Below are 18,348 nucleotides of genomic sequence, written 5' to 3' on the forward strand. Positions count from 1 at the left end.
CTGGGATTGAGCTCTGCGCTGGGCTCCCTGCTCAGCAGGAAGCCTGCTTCTCCCTTTTCCGCTCCCCTTGATTATGTTCTCTTTCTCTGTCTCTCTCTGTGTCAAATAAATAAAGTCTTTAAAAAAAAAAAAAAAAGCTGTATGTAGTCTTTCTTATTCCCGGTCCTGTGTATGTCACCTATTTTTCTTCCTAGAAGTTTTTAGAATTTTTTTTAATCTCCAGTGTTCAAGAATTTCTGTTACTGTCTTTCTGTTTATTTAATTTTTTTTGAACGATTATGTTCAAAGTTCAGTAGTCCTTCTAGTCTCTAAACCTGCATCCTTCATTTCTGCGAAATTTTCTTGAATTATTTCATGATCATTTCCCCTCTTTTTTCCTGTCTTCACACTCTGATACTGTTAATATTGGCTGTTGGATCTTCTGAATTGAACTTTAATTCTGTTACGATTTCCATTTTTGTCTTTTTGCTGCCTTTTAGGAGATAGTCTCAACTATTTTCCAGCCTATGAAAGGTTTTTAAAAATTTGTTTTTACATTTTTAAATTTGTTTTTACATTTCCAAGAGTTTTTTTTTTTCTCTAAATTGTTTTTCTTCCTGGTGCCTTGTTTTGCTTAATGGCCACATCAGTTTCTGTCTCTGAGGATATTAAATGCAAATTTAGTTTTATGTTTTATTTTAAAACTTTCTTTCAGGGGGGCCTGGGTGGCTCGGTTGGGCGTCTGACTCGTAGTTTTGGCTCGAGTTATAATCTCAGGCTCATGGAATCCAGTCCTGCATCAGGCTCCACACTCAGCATGGAGTCTGCTTGAGATTCTGTCTCCCTCTGCACCCCCCTGCTCTTGAGCGCGCACGCGCGCGCACACACACACACACACACAATCTCTCTCTCTGTCTCTCTCAAATAAATTAAACAAACTCTTTAAAATTTTAGACTTTTTTTCCATGTTGGAAGCTTTCTCAAATGTCAGGTAACAGGGGTATTCATTTGTATAGAAGGGTAAAGCACTGAGCAGCTGATTGTAACCTTGAGCAGAGACCTTTACGGTAGGTTGAAGAGGCAGAGGTTGCATAGGGGAGCCCTCAAACACCAGTGTGGTTCAAATCCGTAACTGGAGGTTTTTTATTCCTGCAAATACTTTGGCCTGCTTCCTGGCACATGGGCTTAGTTGTCAGCATTTAGGAACCAGGCAGGAGAAGGGAGTGTGGTTGGGAGTTGTTTCCATTTACTAGAGAAACTTCTGTTTCTCTGTTTGTAGTCCTGCACTTACTCCCAGCCTGGTGTCCTCCCATCTGGAGCATCTGTGATTCAGGTTCTCCAGTAAACATCAGCCCTCTCCTGAAGTTGGGGCGCGGTGGCCATCTGCATGCTTGGGGTTGCCAAACAGTGGGAGGGAGGAGTACCTGCTTCTTAAGAGTTTCAGCCAGCATTCTTGTCTCCATCTAAATTCCAGCTTTTTTTTTTTTTTTTTAAGATTTTATTTATTTGACAGCGATCACAAGCAGGCAGAGAGGCAGGCAGAGGGAGAGAAGGAACCAGGCTCCCCGCTAAGCAGAGAGCCCGATGCATGGCTCGATCCCAGGACCCTGGGATCATGACCTGAGCTGAAGGCAGAGGCATTAACCCACTGAGCCATCCAAGCGTCCCTAAATTCCAGCTTTTCAAGAACCTGCAGCCTTCACTTTCTGAACCTTCCCGGGGTTCTCTAAATGGCCTTCCATATCCCTTTTCTTTGAGGCCTCTTTGAGGATCAGCGCTGACTCTGTGTATTTAATCCACCATGTTTAGCCAGAAATTTATGTTTTCTGTCCTTTTAATTACATTTGATTTACACTTGATCTTAGCCAAAAGGCCAAGAAGTGATTAATTACATTTGATTTAAAAAGAATAAAAATACCTAGAAACCATTTGGCTTTTGAGCTTACTTCTTCTAGTTCAGAGTCAGCAAACTTTTTTCCTAAAAAGACCAGATAGTATTTTAGGCTTTAATGGTCACATATGGTCTGTGTTCATGTTCATTCTTTTTTGTGGGTTCAGTTTTGCTTTTTGTTGTTGATTTACACTCTTCAGAAAACATAAAGGTGCCTGGCTGGCTCAGTCAGCGGAACATGCAGCTCTTGATCTTGGGGGTGTGAGTTCAAACGCTGGGTGTAGAGGTCACTTAAAAATACAATCTTTAGGGGCGCCTGGGTGCCTCAGTGGTTTAAAGCCTCTGCCTTCAGCTCGGATCATGATCCCAGGGTCCCGGGATCGAGACCCCCACATTGGGCTCTCTGCTCAGCAGGGAGCCTGCTTCCTCCCCTCTCTCTCTGCCTGCCTCTCTCCTGCTTGTGATCTCTGTCTGTCAAATAAATAAATAAAATCTTAAAAAAAAAAATACAGGGGCGCCTGGGTGGCTCAGTGGGTTAAGCCGCTGCCTTCGGCTCAGGTCATGATCTCAGGGTCCTGGGATCGAGTCCTGCATCGGGCTCTCTGCTCAGCAGGGAGCCTGCTTCCTCCTCTCTCTCTCTGCCTGCCTCTCTGCCTACTTGTAATCTCTCTCTGTCAAATAAATAAATAAAATCTTTAAAAAAAAAATACAGTCTTTAGGGGTGACTGAGTGGCGCAGTCGGTTAAGCATCAGACTCTTGATTTCTCATGACTTAGACCCCCGCATCAGGCTCGACGCTGGGCCTGGTGGAGCCTGCTTAAAATTCTTGCTCTTTCTCTCCCTCTGCTCCTCTTCCCTTTAAAATAAATAAAGAAATAAAATAAAATAAAATAAAATAAAATGAAAACCATTCTTGCTCACAGATCTTTCAGAAACAGCTGTAGGCAGAGTTGGTCCAGTTTGCTGACCCCTATTAATCTGTCTCCTTTAACATGGCTTTTATTGGTCTTTGGTTTTAAAGAAAAAGAACTTTTTAAAAAATTGTTGCTGGACCGATGCCAGCAGGCAATCTCCTTCAGTCCATTCAAATGAGAACGACTGGCTTTGCGTCCTTTAGGTGGTAGAACTGGTCACTTCTGCTGCTCGTTGCTGTGTTTGTACACGTGGGTACCTGAAAAATAGTTGTGCAGTTGCTTTCGAGTCATAATTTAGGTTTGTCTTTTTGGTTGCTGTGTAAAGCAGAATTCCAAAATTGAATATAACTGTGTGCTTTTTTTTTTTTTTAAGATTTTATTTATTTATTTGACAGAAAGATTAAGTAGGCAGAGAGCCAGGCAGAGAGAGAGGAGGAAGCAGGCTCCCTGCCTAGCAGAGAGCCCGATGCATGGCTCGATCTCAGGACCCTGGGATCATAACCTGAGCTGAAGGCAGAGGCTTTAACCCACTGAGCTACCCAGGTGCCCCTGAGTATAACTTTGTAATCGTTAAACTGCAAGTGCAAGAACCTGGAATGATGCCTGTCTGTCCCTTTCTGGCAGGACTGAAATAGAACTTTCCTGTAGGAATATGGCCCTGGTTAAAGATTTTTGAGTTTCAGCATGGCCTTTTCTAAATGGGATCATGACCTGGGATCATGAATGGTATTTATAACTTTACTGTTAAGCATATTTAATACTCATAGATCCAAAAATGGTTCAGAAGAAAATGATTCTCATCTAACTCAGAAAACTAAAGAAAACGAATCCTGGGATGTGAACCAGAGCTATCTGAAGAGTAAAATAGATGTAATTTTTTAGCTTATACCTGCTGGTGTAGATGGTGAAGGGTTTTCATTTTCTGCGTTTTCTTTTAAGTTGAGAACATCAGCACAGTGTGGGCTGCCCTGTACTTAGGGTGGCAGGGGTTATCTGCACACCCTCCTGTGTTTTGTATGTTCCTCCGGAGAATAATTGATCTGTTAACCTTGTCTCAAAGACTGAAAAATACATTGTCTTGACTTTTTTTTTTTTTTTTAAGATTTTATTTATTTTCATAGGGGTGGGGGGAGAGAGAGCGTGCCAGCCTGCATGAGGTGGGGGGAGAGGGAAAAGCAGATCCCCTCTGAGCAGGGAGCCAGAACTGGGACTTGATACCAAGACCCTTGGGATCATGACCTATGCCTAAGGCAGATGCTCCAGTGACTGAGTCCTACAGGCGCCCAACTTGTCTTGACTTTCTTTTTTTCTTTTTTTTTTTTTAATGTAGTTTTTTTGACAGAGATAGCCAGAGAGGGAACACAGCAGGGGGAGTGGGAAAGGGAGAAGCAAGGCTCTGTGCTGAGCAGGGAGCCTGATGGAGGGCTCCATCCCAGAACCCTGGGATCATGACCTGAGCCACCCAGGCGCCCTTTGTCTTGACTTTTTTTTTTTAAGGTTTTATTTATTTATTTGACAGAGAGAAATCACAAGTAGTTGGAGAGGCAGGCAGAGAGAGAGAGAGGGAAGCAGGCTCCCTGCTGAGCAGAGACCCCGATGCGGGACTCGATCCCAGGACCCTGAGATCATGACCTGAGCCGAAGGCAGCGGCTTAACCCATTGAGCCACCCAGGCGCCCCTTAAAAAGCCTTCTTGAGGGCGCCTGGGTGGCTCAGTGGGTTAAAGCCTCTGCTTTCAGCTCAGGTCATGGTCCCAGGGTCCTGGGATCGAGCCCTGCATTGGGCTCTCTGCTCACCGGGGAGCCTGCTTCCCCCCCCCCTGCCTGCCTCTCTGCCTACATGTGATCTCTGTTTGTCAAATAAATAAACAAAATCTTAAAAATAAAAAAATAAAAATAAATAAAAAGCCTTGGGCACCTGGGTGGCTCAGTCGGTTAAAGGGCTGCCTTCAACCCAGGTCATGATCCCAGGGTCCTCCTTGTTCAGCAGGAGCCGGCTTTTCCCTCCCTCTGCCTGCCATTGCTCTGCTTGTCCGTCTGTCTCTCTCTCTCTCTGTCAAATAAATAAATAAAATCTTAAAAAAAAAACAGTGGGTTAGGCCGCTGCCTTCGGCTCAGGTCATGATCTCAGGGTCCTGGGATCCAGTCCCGCATCGGGCTCTCTGCTCGGCAGGGAGCCTGCTTCCCTCTCTCTCTCTCTGCCTGCCTCTCCATCTACTTGTGATTTCTCTCTGTCAAATAAATAAATAAAATCTTAAAAAAAAAACAAAAAACCAACAACAAACCCCAACCTCCTTATTTAAATTTCAGCTAATAGAACTGTTCTTCAAATCATCACAAGTTGGTGAAAGTGAGAAGAACATTGTTCTGGGCTATGTTTTTTTTTCTTTCTTTCTTTTTTTTTTTTTAAAGTTTTTAACCCCAACTGACACCCTGAGATCAAGCGTGTCACATGCCCCACCGACTGAATCAGCCAGGTGCCCCTGGGCTGTTTCTGATAATTACCTGTGACATAATTAGTACAAGAAAAGTTTTGGTGGTTAATTTGTACAAAGTGAAGGAAGATTTTTTATTTATTTTATTTGAGAGAGAGAGACAGTGAGAGAGAGCATGAGCGAGGAGAAGGTCAGAGAGCGAAGCAGACTCCCCATGGAGCTGGGAGCCTGATGTGGGACTCGATCCCGGGACTCCAGGATCACGCCCTGAGCCGAAGGCAGTCGTCCAACCAACTGAGCCACCCAGGCGTCCCTGTACAAAGTGAAGGAAGATGGTTAAGGATGGTTATGCACATCTTCAAAATTAAGGAAAGGCTTTTTGGTAAATGGTAGCCCAAAGTAGCCACTGTTGTTGTACACATTTTTTTTTTTTTTGAAGATTTTATTTGACAGAGATCACAAGTAGGCAGAGAGAGAGATGGGGAAGCAGGCTCCCTACTGAGCAGAGAGCCCAATGCGGGGCTCGATTCCAGGACCCTGGGATCACAACCCAAGCCGAAGGCAAAGGCTTTAACCCACTGAGCCACCCAGGCACCCCTATTTTACACATTTTAGCAATAGGGTTCTAAGTAGCTAGTTTTATAAGAAAAAATCTTAACTGTAATTTTAAATTAATGAATGAGTTTAAAGAAAGGGAGTATAGGGGCAGACAGGGAGGGGGAGAGAGAATGGGGCTCCTGGTTGGGGGTTGGGAGAAGGAGAGAGGGATTCTAAAGCAGGTTCCACCCCCAGCACAAGCTGACATGGGGCTTGATCCCAAGACCCTGAGATCATGACCTGAACCTAAATCAGGAGTCAGACACTGAACCAACTGTGCCACCCAGGTGCCCATTAACTGTAATTTTTTTTTTAAAAAAAGATTTTATTTATTTGAGAGACAGAGATCACAAGTAGGCAGAGAAGCAGGCAGAGAGAGAGGAAGAAGCAGGCTCCCTGCTGAGCAGAGAGCCCGTTTTGGGGCTCAATCCCAGGACCCTTCACCTGAGGTGAAGGCAGAGGCTTTAACCCACTGAGCCACCCAGGCACTCCTAACTGTAATTTTTTAAAAGGAAGATCTATAGTATGTATAAATCGCTCACCCAAATCCTTGAAATCTTATCTTTCTACATTCTCTGTGGGTCTTTGGCCACATTTTAGGCATTTCTATATAATTCTAAACATACATAAATTTTATGTCAACATATATAATTTTTCATTTTACTTACTTTAGTTAATACATCATAGATCTGTTCTCTGAAATGCTTTGTAGCCCTTATAAATGTCTTTTTAACAGCTGTGTATTCTGTTTCCTGGATTACTGTAATTTAAGTGTTGTGTTGTTGAATAGTTAGATTTTTATTTTTTTAAGATTTTTATTTATTTATTTGACAGAGATCACAAGTAGGCGGCAGAGAGGCAGGCAGAGAGAGAAAGAAGCAGGCTCCCTGCTGAGCAGAGAGCCTAATGCGGGGCTTGATTCCTGGACCCTGGGACCATGACATGAACCGAAGGCAGAGGCTTAACCCACTGAGCCCCCAGGCGCCCCTTGCTTTATCTTGGTTATAGACTGTGATGGAATTTAATTCAACTTCCAGCCTAGCCTAAGGAGTTGAAACATTATCTTAATACTACTACTTCTATACTGCTACTTCATTATCTTTTTTTTTTTTTTTAAGATTTTATTTATTCATTTGACAGAGATCACAAGTAGGCAGAGGCAGGCAGAGAGAGAGAGAGGAGGAAGCAGGCTCCCTGCTGAGCAGACAGCCCGATGTGGGGCTGGATCCCAGAACCTGGGATCAGGACCAGAGCCAAAAGCAGAGGCTTTAGCCCACTGACCCAACCAGGTGCCCCTACTTCATTATCTTTTGATCTGTTTTCTTCCAAGGTCAGAATTAAGCTCTGAAAGAATCTTTTCAGCTAGGCATCTGCTTTCTGCTCAGGTCATGATCTCAGGGTCCTCTGATCGAGACCCTCATGGGGGGGGGAGGGTGTCTGCTCAGCGGAGCATCTGCTGTCCTGTGTGGGGCTCTGCTCTCAGTTGGGGGGGGTCTCCTGCTCTCGGCCGTCTCCCTGCTTGTGCTTTCTCTCTCTCAAATAAAATCTTTTTTTTTTAAAGATTTTATGTATTTATTTGACAGAGAGAAATCACAAGTAGATGGAGAGGCAGGCAGAGAGAGAGAGGGAAGCAGGCTCCCTGCTGAGCAGAGAGCCCAATGCGGGACTCGATCCGAGGACCCTGAGATCATGACCTAAGCCGAAGGCAGCGGCTTAACCCACTGAGCCACCCAGGCGCCCCCTCAAATAAAATCTTTTAAAAGATAAAATATTTTCTTTATCTCAGTGTAATGGTTGTACTTTGTTTACAGTAAATATCTACCTGAAATATGCACCTAGGGGCACCTGAGTGGCTCAGTCGTTGAGCATCTGCCTTCTGGGGTCATGATCCCAGGGTCCTGGGATCGAGCCCTGCATCGGGGTCCCTGCTTAGCAGGAAGCCTGCTTTTCCCACTCCCCCAGCTTGTGTTCCCTCTTGCTGTTTCTCTCTCTCTGTCAAATAAATAAATAAATCTTTTTTTTGTTTGTTTTCTTTTTCTTTTAAAGATTTTATTTATTTATTTGAGAGAGAGAGACAGTGAGAGAGAGCATGAGCGAGGAGAAGGTCAGAGAGCGAAGCAGACTCCCCATGGAGCTGGGAACCTGATGTGGGACTCGATCCCGGGACTCCAGGATCACGCCCTGAGCCGAAGGCAGTCGTCCAACCAACTGAGCCACCCAGGCGTCCCAATAAACAAATCTTTTAAAAAAAGTGTGCACCTAGCTACAGCTGTTTACAGTATTGCATATTATAAATTTATAATTAAACCTCAATAATTTGTAAGTTACATGATGGCAGTGAATTTACACTCGGGCTCAGTATGTATTAAGTTGAAAGTATGAATGTAAAAATACTTTTTATACTGTCCATTAAGTGAAATAGCATTCTAAGTGTTGGATTTTGAAGTGGGAGTTGTCTTTTCTTAGTAAATACAGAGCTATGATAACCCTGTTGAGAACGCTTTAGAAGTTACTGCCCTTGATGCTAATTGTCTAGTGATACTGTTTGCTCAGTAGCAAAGACAGATGGCAGGTCCACAGGCTGCTGAATTGTTTCAATTTTTATCAGGTAGGGTCAGTGCCACAGGTTTGTCTTTTCTTAATATTTATTTTTGCTAAGTATTGCATGAGTTTGTTCTGGCAGAAAAACAATTCAAGCATACATAAATGGGAAGGAAACTCCTCTTCAGTCCCCATCCAGTCATTTTGCCAGTCCTTTCGCTAGAGGCAGGCGTTCACTCTTAACAGTTGGGTTTGTTCTTCCACACCTTTGGCCTGGAAAGGTTTAGATGTTGCAAGTAAGGCTTCAGTTCTCAGAGAGACCCCTTTAGTCTCTTGTTGTGTGACTCCCAGATTTTGCTGTTTGCATCTACCTTCATGTAAGGGTCCCTGGGGAATACACGTGTAGGTGTGTTTATGTGTTATGTGTTTTATTAATTCTAAGAATCACTATTATTGTACATGCTTTTTTTTTTGTACATGCTATTATTAAGAAAGGAAAACTGCTCTTTTAACTGTAGAATACCAGACCGCCAAGCCGAATCTGATTTTAGAGATGTTAAAGCATATGGTCGGGGAGTGCTTGAATGGATGGCATAGATTGTGTGCTGTGATCCTGTATTGTTTTTTGCAACTTGCTTTGTCACTTAGTATTTCCTATAATTGCTTCATTTATACCACAGTCTGAATATATCACATTATAGCAGTTTATATTATATAATATATAAAATATATATTATATAATTTATAAATATGTATATATTTATATATATATATAAATATATACATATTTATAAATACATATTTATATATGTATATATAAATATATACATATTTATAAATATGTATATATTTATATTTATATTGTAATATTATATTATAATATATTTATATTTATATTTGTATATATTTATATATGTATATATATAAATATATACAAATATAAATATATAAATATATACATATTTATAAATATGTATATATATAAATATGTATATATATAAATATATAAATATATACATATTTATAAATATATAATATAAATATATATTTTATAAATATGTATACATATTTATAAATATGTATTATATAAATACAATATAAAATATATATTTTTATATTATTATATATTATATATAATATAAATATAATATATTATAGCATATTAGCAGTTTCTTTATTGAGGAACTTTGTAAATTGTTTATGATAGCAAGAAAACCACTGTATCCCCCTGCCTCTTTGTATTCAGGACAGATCACGGGTGGATGACAAGAATTGGAGTGACTGGGTCATGGGGCGTGCACATTTTTAGTATTGAGATTAATTGCTAAATTGCCTTCCAAGATAACTAACAGTGTATACTTTCAAATTAGTACGGCTCCCATTCTTACCAGCTCTCCATGTTACCTGACTTTGTTTGAGCTTTGTGACGGCAGAGGCTTGGTATGTAATGGAAAACCATTCGCATTTCCTTGACTTGTGAGGTCTAGGATCTTGGGATGCTCCTTGGCAACTTCTGTTTTTTTTTTTTTCTCCTCCGAGTTTCCTGTTCATAACCTTTAACCCACATTCTTGTCTCATCAGTGATTTTGTTTTGGTGACTACTTTATGCATGGATAAAATATGTAGGCAATAGGTACTACCTTTTTTTTTTTAAGTGGCAGTCTCTTATTAGAACCAGTCAATAATTAATGCTACCATTTATCAGAGAAGCAGCACTGTTCTCTCAGGATTTCCCATGTTACCAGCTCCCATTTCTATGCAGCTTTGAGTGTTGATGGCAGCCCAGTCTTCACAGGTCAAAGCTGGCTTCACTCTCCATTGCCACTTAGAAACCTTCCAGAGCCAAGCATGCTGTGGAGGAGGGAGAAGGCTCTGATAGCTGTCATTGCCGCTGTCCCATTACCTTGGGAGGAGCAGTGACTGAGAGTTTCAGGGGTGTCACAGATAGGAAAGGTCTGAGAGGAGGTCAGACCTTTTGTTTTTTGTTTTTGACTTCTTGTTTTAGAGTCCCTTCACCGCATCACGCTGCAGTTTGTGGCCTTTCAAGGTATGCATTACCTCTTAGGCGTGATCATCTTAAAAGTGACTGATACAAAATTATTTCTTAAACTTTTAGAAAATGATTGTTACACAGTTTCTGATAAGTGTAGAAGATATCAGCAGAATAGTTTGTGTATTTGACTGTTAGCTTGACAGATTGGTTTCTCAGTAGAAGTTTGAACATAAATGTCGGTGCTTGGCTTCATGGGCAAAGAAAAGATCCCTGCATAAAGGGTTTTTATCTTGGGTTCCAACTATTAAAATTTAATATTTGAAATACAAATGTCACCATAAGATTTGTATCCATCACAGGCAGTGTGTGACGTTTCCTTATAAGGGACTTTCAGGATAGAACACCGAAAAATACGTTTTTTGCCAATTCTAATTGTTTTCATGTTTCTTTATCTTACAGAAAAAGATGGCAAAGCCTTTCATCCAACTTATGAGGAAAAACTGAAGCTTGTGGCACTGCATAAGCAGGTTCTTATGGGTCCATATAATCCAGACACTTGTCCTGAGGTTGGATTCTTTGATGTGTTGGGGAATGACAGGAGGTAACCGTGTTTTGTTGTATAATGACCTTAGTGAGCGTAGTGTTGAGAAGAGCGCGAAGTAAATTGGTTAAGATGCAGACAGCTGGTTCCTTAGCGTAGAGGAAGACTGAAACAGCCATTTTTGCTTGCAGTGTCTGGAATCTTCAGATGTTTATCTGTTTTTGGCTTGGAGATGTTTATGGGTAAATAATGTGGAAGAAGTTTACTCATCTGATTATGAACATAAGACAAGGACAACTTCATTTGATTCTTCCTAAGTGACATTAAAAGCAGCCACTTAAAATACAGTCACTGATTTTCTTACTGGGATGAACAGAGTTGTGATAGAAGACAATGCCCTGAGAGCTGTATTCAGTTAAGACTAAAATGTGATAGGAGGAAGGTCAGACTCAGATATCCTTTTGCTCATATGGGAATGAGCAGCAGCGCAGCTGAAGCATAGTTTCCGGCAGTGAGTGTGGCTTGTGTGTGACACGTCTAATTTAGTGTATCAGTCGTGCATACTTGTTGAAACTCGAGTTTGGAGCTCTTTGCTGATGGTAGAATCATTCTGCATCTTAGTTGTCATTGAGAATTGTTCACATTTAGGTTGAAATTAAATCATAGTCTTACTCTCTTAGGAAGAGGAGGTAATGACTTTCCTTGTTCTTCCTTGCAGGAGAGAATGGGCAGCCCTGGGGAGCATGTCTAGGGAGGAGGCCATGCTAGAATTTGTCAAGCTCCTACATCGTTGTTGCCATCTTTTTTCAACGTACGTCGCATCCCACAAAATAGAAAAGGAAGAGCAAGAAAAGAAAAGGTGAAGTTCGAGGACACAGCATACTTTATTCCTGTGCAGCCTCAGTCCTGGTGCTTTTTTGCATTATGGAATCACGTGTCCCACTGCCCTTGGATCCCCACTTCCTTTAATCTATTTATTTACTTTTAAAGACTACTTATTTTTTTAGAGATAGAGAGCATGCAAGCAGGGGGAAGGCCAGAGAGAGAAGGGAAGAGAGAATGTCTAGCAGACTGAGCGCAGAGCCTGATGCAGGACTTGATCTCACGACCCTGAGATCCTGACCTCAGCCGGAATCAAGAATCTTACACTTAACCGACTGTACCACCCAGGTGCCCCCAGATTCCCCACTTCTTACTCCAGTTGTTCAGATCTGCTGGTGTGAGCAGGTGTCCATACTAGGAGTTTGAGGGGGCAGGGAGCTGCTGCTTCTTTCTGGCTGTCCTTTTGAAAGGAACCACCTGTCCATCACAGCAACATTCCTCTTGTCCTGGTTATACCGAGGTTTTGAGCAAACGCCACTGTAAACTCAGCCCCTCTCCCCACCCTTACCCACGGTCTGACACTCCCTTTGCTCTTATTTCCCTCGAGCTTCTCAAACATTATGCTGCAAATCTTGACTATCTCCTGCACTGTGTCATAGATCTTATGGAGACATGCATATTGTCTCTGGCTCCTAGGTGGCTTATTGTTTCCAGGGGGCAGGTGAGGAGGTTGCTGTTTATGTTGATGGGAGTTTTTTTTGTCATAACTGAGTTCAACAGCATTACAGTTAACACCTTTTTTTGTGTGTGTTTTGTTTTTTTGTTTTTTTTTTTTTCAAGATTTATATATTTCAGAGAGTGCTGGTCGGGTGGGGGCAGAGGGAGAGGGAGAGAGACTCTCCAGCAGACTCCCCAACCAGGGCTCTAAGTCAGCAACATACAGCACTGGGTGTAATTTATTCCTGTTTAAGATGATAGGAAGTATCGGGGCGCCTGGGTGGCTCAGTGGGTTAAGCCGCTGCCTTTGGCTCGGGTCATGATCTCAGGGTTCTGGGATTGAGCCCCGCATCGGCTCTCTGCTCAGCAGGGGGCCTGCTTCCCTCTCTCTCTCTGCCTGCCTCTCTGCCTACTTGTGATCGCTCTTTGTCAAATAAATAAATAAAATCTTTAAAAAAAAAAAAGATGATAGGAAGTAGCTTAATACATTTTCAGAAGATTTTTGGGGTGCCTGAGTGGCTCAGTTGGTTAAGCAGCTGCCTTTGGCTCAGGTCATGATCCTGGAGTGCCGGGATTGAGTCCCGCATCAGGCTCCCTGCTCGGCAGGGAGTCTGCTTCTCCCGCTGACCTTTTCTCCACTCATGCTCTTTCTCTTTCATTCTCTCTCTCTCTCTCTCTAAAAAAGAAATAAAATTTAAAAAAAAAAAAAAGAAAAGAAAAGATACTTATCCAAAGGAAAAGTTTTGATTCGGGCAACCCCCTTGAGTCCCCTCCCTCTTTGGGAGTTTTGCACTGTTACTTTACTATCGCTCAATAAACCTTGCTTTGCTGCTCAAAAAAAAAAAAGTTTTGATTCATAGTGGTAAATTGAATATTTAGTAGTCATCTTAACCTGTAAAACTGCATTTTTCCTTTTAAAATGTACTTATAGGGACACTTGGGTGGCTTAATCATTAAGCCTCTGCCTTTGGCTCAGGTCACAATCCTGGCATCCCAGGATCGATGCCTCCTGCATTGAGCTTCTTGCTCAGTGGGGAGTCTCCTTCCCCCTCTGTCCTTGCCCCTGCTCCTGCGTGTGCGCACTCGCTTGCTCTCTCGCTCTCTCTCAAAAGAAATAAAATATTTTTAAAAAATGTACCTCTGTCATGAGGTAAAATCCAGCTAGCACCCTTTGAAAGCATTTAAGACTAGATTTCCTCCTGCAGTCCCAGCTCTGGCTGTGGAACACACCTTGTCCTCTACCAGCCATGACAGGTTAAAAATAGGTCATGTTATTGCTGTGTTTTGAGCCTTGGCTGTGGCTCGGCTGTGCTGTTCATTACTTATAGGAATTTGGGGAGAGAAGTGGGGTAAGTCGAGCAGTTTTCGTGGTAGGACCAAGAAATGGTGTCCCCACAGATCCCTTGAGAGCACCTGTATCCCACCCTCCGCTGTCCTGCCCTTCATACTGTGCTCAGCTGGCTAGCGCCCCCTGCCTTCCTCTTGCCTCGGGGCCTGTGCTCCCCAGGAGAGGGGCCGAGGGTGGGCTGGAGCTGGGTAGGGGCTGCACCTGCATTTCCATCTCTTCTTTTTCTCTTTTAAATTCAAAGCTTTGATACTTTTTAATGTTCAGAAGTAATATACAGATACATGTGATACAAATATTTTTCATTTATGACAGTATGTGAAGCACAGACCAAAAACCTCCCCTCCTACCTTGCTTTCTAGGACACATTTAAGGTGTATCTTTTTTTTTAGAAAAAGATTTATTTATTTAAGTAAATAATAGCGCGAGTGCACATGCACACGTCAGGGAGGGACACAGAGAGAGAAAGTTTAGCAGACTTCTGTGTGGAGAGTGGAGCCTGGCTCGGGCCTCTATCCCAGGACCCTGAGATCACAACGTAAGCCAAAGCAAGAATTGGATGCTGAACCGACTATGCCACCCAGGCGCCCCCAGTTAAGGTATTTCTTTGCAAACCTTTTCCTAGTCCCTGTTCTTTTCATTAAACAACCATATCAAGTGTCTGCGTGTCAGGCCACACAGTCATGGTTTTTTTGTGGCTACATGCCATCCTGGTGCATTACTCATTTTAGATGCGTGCATTGAGTGCTTGTCCTATCTAGCACCGTGCTCAGTGCTGTGGATAGAGCGCTGGGAAATAGGCAGCCTTTGCCCTTGCGGGGCACAGACTTTAACAGAAGGGCGGGTGCAGAGCTGAATTTCTCACACAAATGGAATTACAAGCACAGTAGACAGTGGGAAGGGAAAGCCTACAATGCTGTGAGCATAGGTGAGGGAAACCTGCTGGGGGGTGGGCACATCGTGATCTCAGTGGTCTCTTACTAGTGAACACCTTTCTCTTCTGTGCAGCCATAATTTCTGCTGTGTTCTCACCGATTATGAGATTGACCTCACAGGATAAATTTCTACTAATGAAGTGTAAATATTTCAAATATCATTAATACAACCACATTGTTCTCTCCGAGCTGTGTCCATTTTCACTGGGAAATAGTCTTCAATTATGTTTAAGCAGGATTCTTGGTACAGGGCTCACCGTGTCTGTTCTGGCTTATAGGAAAGAGGAGGAAGAGCGGCGGCGGCGTGAAGAGGAGGAGAGGGAGCGTCTGCAGAAGGAGGAGGAGAAGCGCAGGAGAGAGGAGGAGGAGAGGCTGAGACAGGAGGAAGAGGAGAGGAGGCGAGTAGAAGAGGAGAGGCTTCGGCTGGAGCAGCAGAAGTAAGCGGGTCGGACAGCTTGTGTTTAAGCACAAGAGCCGGACCTCCACAGCCTCTGGGTGCCATTCCTTGGGGGAGCTCTGGGACATGTGCACTGGGAGGGCACACCTGCCGGCGCCCACCATTTGTACCGGTGATCTGTCCCATTTCCGAGAGGGCCTCAGCTCAAGCTTCAGTGGGTCCCCAAAATGAAAGGGCTCCGGGTTAGCTGCTAGGACCTAGGGGCTACAGCGGGGAGCTGAGGTAGCTTGCTCTGACCCTGGGTCCATGTGATCTTGTCTTGCTTCCCAGCTTGTGTGTCTGTCTCCCCCTCCTTCTGTTGTCTGCTTTGGTGGACACAAGGCACTGGCTGGGATCGGGGAGAGCCCCGGTCCCAGAGTCCCAGGACAGGGTCTGCTCAGCGCAGCCTGTGTTAGGCATCTATTCCTCGTACAGGATTTGGGACCTGAAACTATTTCTCATTCAGGGCTGTGAGAGCAGCTGTGACACAGGGACTGGCTCTTCAGGAGGGAGCCGTGGGGACAGGGAGGAAGGGGTTGACACTGATGTGTGGGAACAAGGTCTGAGGTGTGGGGACTGGGGGTGGCCTTTAGAGGAAACCAGAGAGCATGACCGTCCATTGATGCCTCGTCAACTCTTAGCAGCAGCTTAGAAAGGCTTCTGCACTAGTTGCACACCAGCGGGAGGCTCATTCCGCATCAGGGAGAGGCGAGGAATGCTGCCACTCCTTTGGGAGTGGGCGATGCCTTCAGTGGGCCCAGTGTCGGGGTCTGTGCAGGAGTTTGTGAGATTTTGCTCATTCTTCTGCTTACGAATCTGTTTGGTGATAGATGGCTTTCCGGTCTGTGTTAAGTTGGTCACGTAACTGAGGTAGGAAGCCTGTGGTGCCTAGAGGAGAGAAAATGAGATTTAGAAAAAAAGAAATTATTGTCTCTGTACCAGGCATGCCCAGGTACTATTTTTCCTGTTGTTCTGGAAGGCAGGCTTGCTTTATTTATTTGACGGGGTGTGGGGGGGTGGGCAGAAAGAGAACAAAAAGGGAGAGCGGCAGAGGGAGAAGCAGACCCCCCGTGGAGCAGGGAGCCCGATGCAGGACTCAATCCCAGGACCCTGGGATCGTGACTTGAGCTGAAGGCAGACGCTTTCCCCCTGAGCCCTGCCACCCCAGCGCCCCAAAGGCAGGCTTTAAATGAAATGCTAGAGACATGGCGAGTTTCCCTCCCTATACTGACACTTACCAGGGCCGCTCGTGACAGGTTCTGGTTACTGGGTTATTGTCTTGCCTCCTCCTAATGTCGGGGTGTTCGGGAAGCAAAGTCGTGGCCAGCAGCTGAATGTCCCCTCAGCCCCACTGTGGATGGCAGTTGCCCTCTCACAGCCTCCTGCTGGGAGGCTAGGTTGCCCCGGCCTGCCTGACCATGTCCTGGCTCTTGTCGCTCCCAGTATTGTGATCACGGGCCAGGTGGCGATCACCGGCACCACCTCCCGTCCGAAGACGCCCCTCTGCCGCGCTCTTGGGCGCCCAGTGGCTGAGTGCCTGTAGGTGCTCCGACACAGGTATCAGCCTCCCTCTCTGTCAGTGAGGAGCAAGAGGCCGAGTGTCTGGGCCCGAGGCACATGATGGCGGGAGATCCTCTCCGCTCCGTCCTTTCGTGGAGGGACAGTGACAAATGAGGCACGAAGATGTTTCCTTTTGCCACAAGCCTTGGCCAGCGGCCGACGCGTGCGTGTTCCTTGCTATTGCAGGCAGCAGATCATGGCAGCCTTGAACTCGCAGACAGCTGCGCAGTTCCAGCAGTACGCGGCGCAGCAGTACCCCGGCAACTTCGAGCAGCAGCAGCTCCTCATCCGGCAGCTGCAGGAGCAGCATTACCAGCAGTACATGCAGCAGCTCTACCAGGTGCAGCTGGCCCAGCAGCAGGTGTGCGGGGCTGGGGGGCGGGGAGGCTCGAGTACGTTCTGCTCCCACCAGCCTCAGGGGATAAAGTTGCCCCTCCGATAGAGGGCGTGGAAGCCAGACACGGCGGGACCTCTGCTCCTTTGTCCCAGGGCATCCGGGGTCATGTGCACCGGGTGTCATTCCAGTGAGTCTGGCAGAGACTCTGTTGCTGGTCCTGGCACCGTGAGGAATTGGGAAACTTGTGTTTGTCCAACCGTGTCCTCCAGGCTCTCATGGGCCGGGGCAACTGTCCGTGGTAGGAACTGTCCCCAGAGGCTATCGGCTGGTTTTGCAGGCTGATTCTCTTGATGTTTGCTTCGGGTGCCGGAGTGAGACCGCGCTCCCCTGCGCCACAGTGCGGGGCCCCCCCAGCTCCCCACCCCCACGTACTTGGCTTCCACGAAGGAGTAGGTGGGCTCGGGCTGAGGAGCGTGGGATGAAGAGCAGGGTGACACTTGGACTTGGTCCTGGCCTTGCCATTGTTGTGCTTGAGATCAGACAAGTTACCTACTGCTCTGATTGTTCTGCCTTTTCTCTCACTGAGGAGGAATGGGGTAGAAAATCCGGTACTGGTTCTGCTCACCTCCCTGAACTCTCAGAGGACTGAAACGAGAAGAAGCATTGGTCTGTGGAAGTGTTGTGTGTGTACGGCAGATCACTGATCTGTGTTCATTTTTCACACTGGGCAGAGGTACTAATGCACTTCTTGGAGTGAATCTGGTGAAGTTTTGCTTCCTAACTTTTCACTTAGAAAGTAGTTATGATCTGTCAAATAGGCCAAGGGAAGAAAGCGTGTGTCATTGTAGTGCTCAGCATTTCTTGTCAGATGAAGTGGTCTTGGTTGCTCTTCCAACCTCTTTAAATTCTTTGAAAATTAATATCCTTACTTGAAATACCTTTTCCCTTGAGTCTTTAGCATGAGTGAGAAGTTAAAAAGCACGGCAGATTTTGTGTTGTTCCTAAGATGAAAAAGATGTCAGGCCAGAGTTTATTCAAGACAATAAGTGGCTTTTCTGAGGGATTTTTTTCTCTGTCCTCGAAAACCTGTTTCTCCTTGAGCGTACCACCCCCTCTTCCTGCTTGTAGCACTGTGAGATGGGGTTTGAGATGATTCTCTGCTAGGAGAGCTCACACGCCCTGCCCTATTTTTAGGTCATTTAGTGAGAACGAAATTGGTCAAGTAGGGCAAACCGGGAGTCTGTGGAAGTGAAGGGTCTGGAATTCGTAATTTATTTATTTATTTTTTTTTTAAAAGATTTTATTTA

At 44.8% G+C, this 18,348-nt stretch overlaps 1 protein-coding gene across 1 annotated transcript in view; it reads left to right on the top strand.

The window, feature by feature from the left end:
• Positions 1-18,348, top strand: part of ACBD3 (acyl-CoA binding domain containing 3) — a 40,207-nt gene that overhangs the window by 10,442 nt on the left and 11,417 nt on the right. The window contains exons 2-5 of the mRNA XM_044267398.1: positions 10,808-10,949; positions 11,608-11,748; positions 14,987-15,145; positions 16,891-17,065. Coding sequence (XP_044123333.1) covers positions 10,808-10,949; positions 11,608-11,748; positions 14,987-15,145; positions 16,891-17,065 — 617 coding nt within the window. The remainder of the gene's footprint in view (positions 1-10,807; positions 10,950-11,607; positions 11,749-14,986; positions 15,146-16,890; positions 17,066-18,348) is intronic.

Source organism: Neovison vison, chromosome 10 (assembly GCF_020171115.1).
Source record: "Neovison vison isolate M4711 chromosome 10, ASM_NN_V1, whole genome shotgun sequence".
In the NCBI taxonomy this organism is placed as follows: domain Eukaryota; kingdom Metazoa; phylum Chordata; class Mammalia; order Carnivora; family Mustelidae; genus Neogale; species Neogale vison.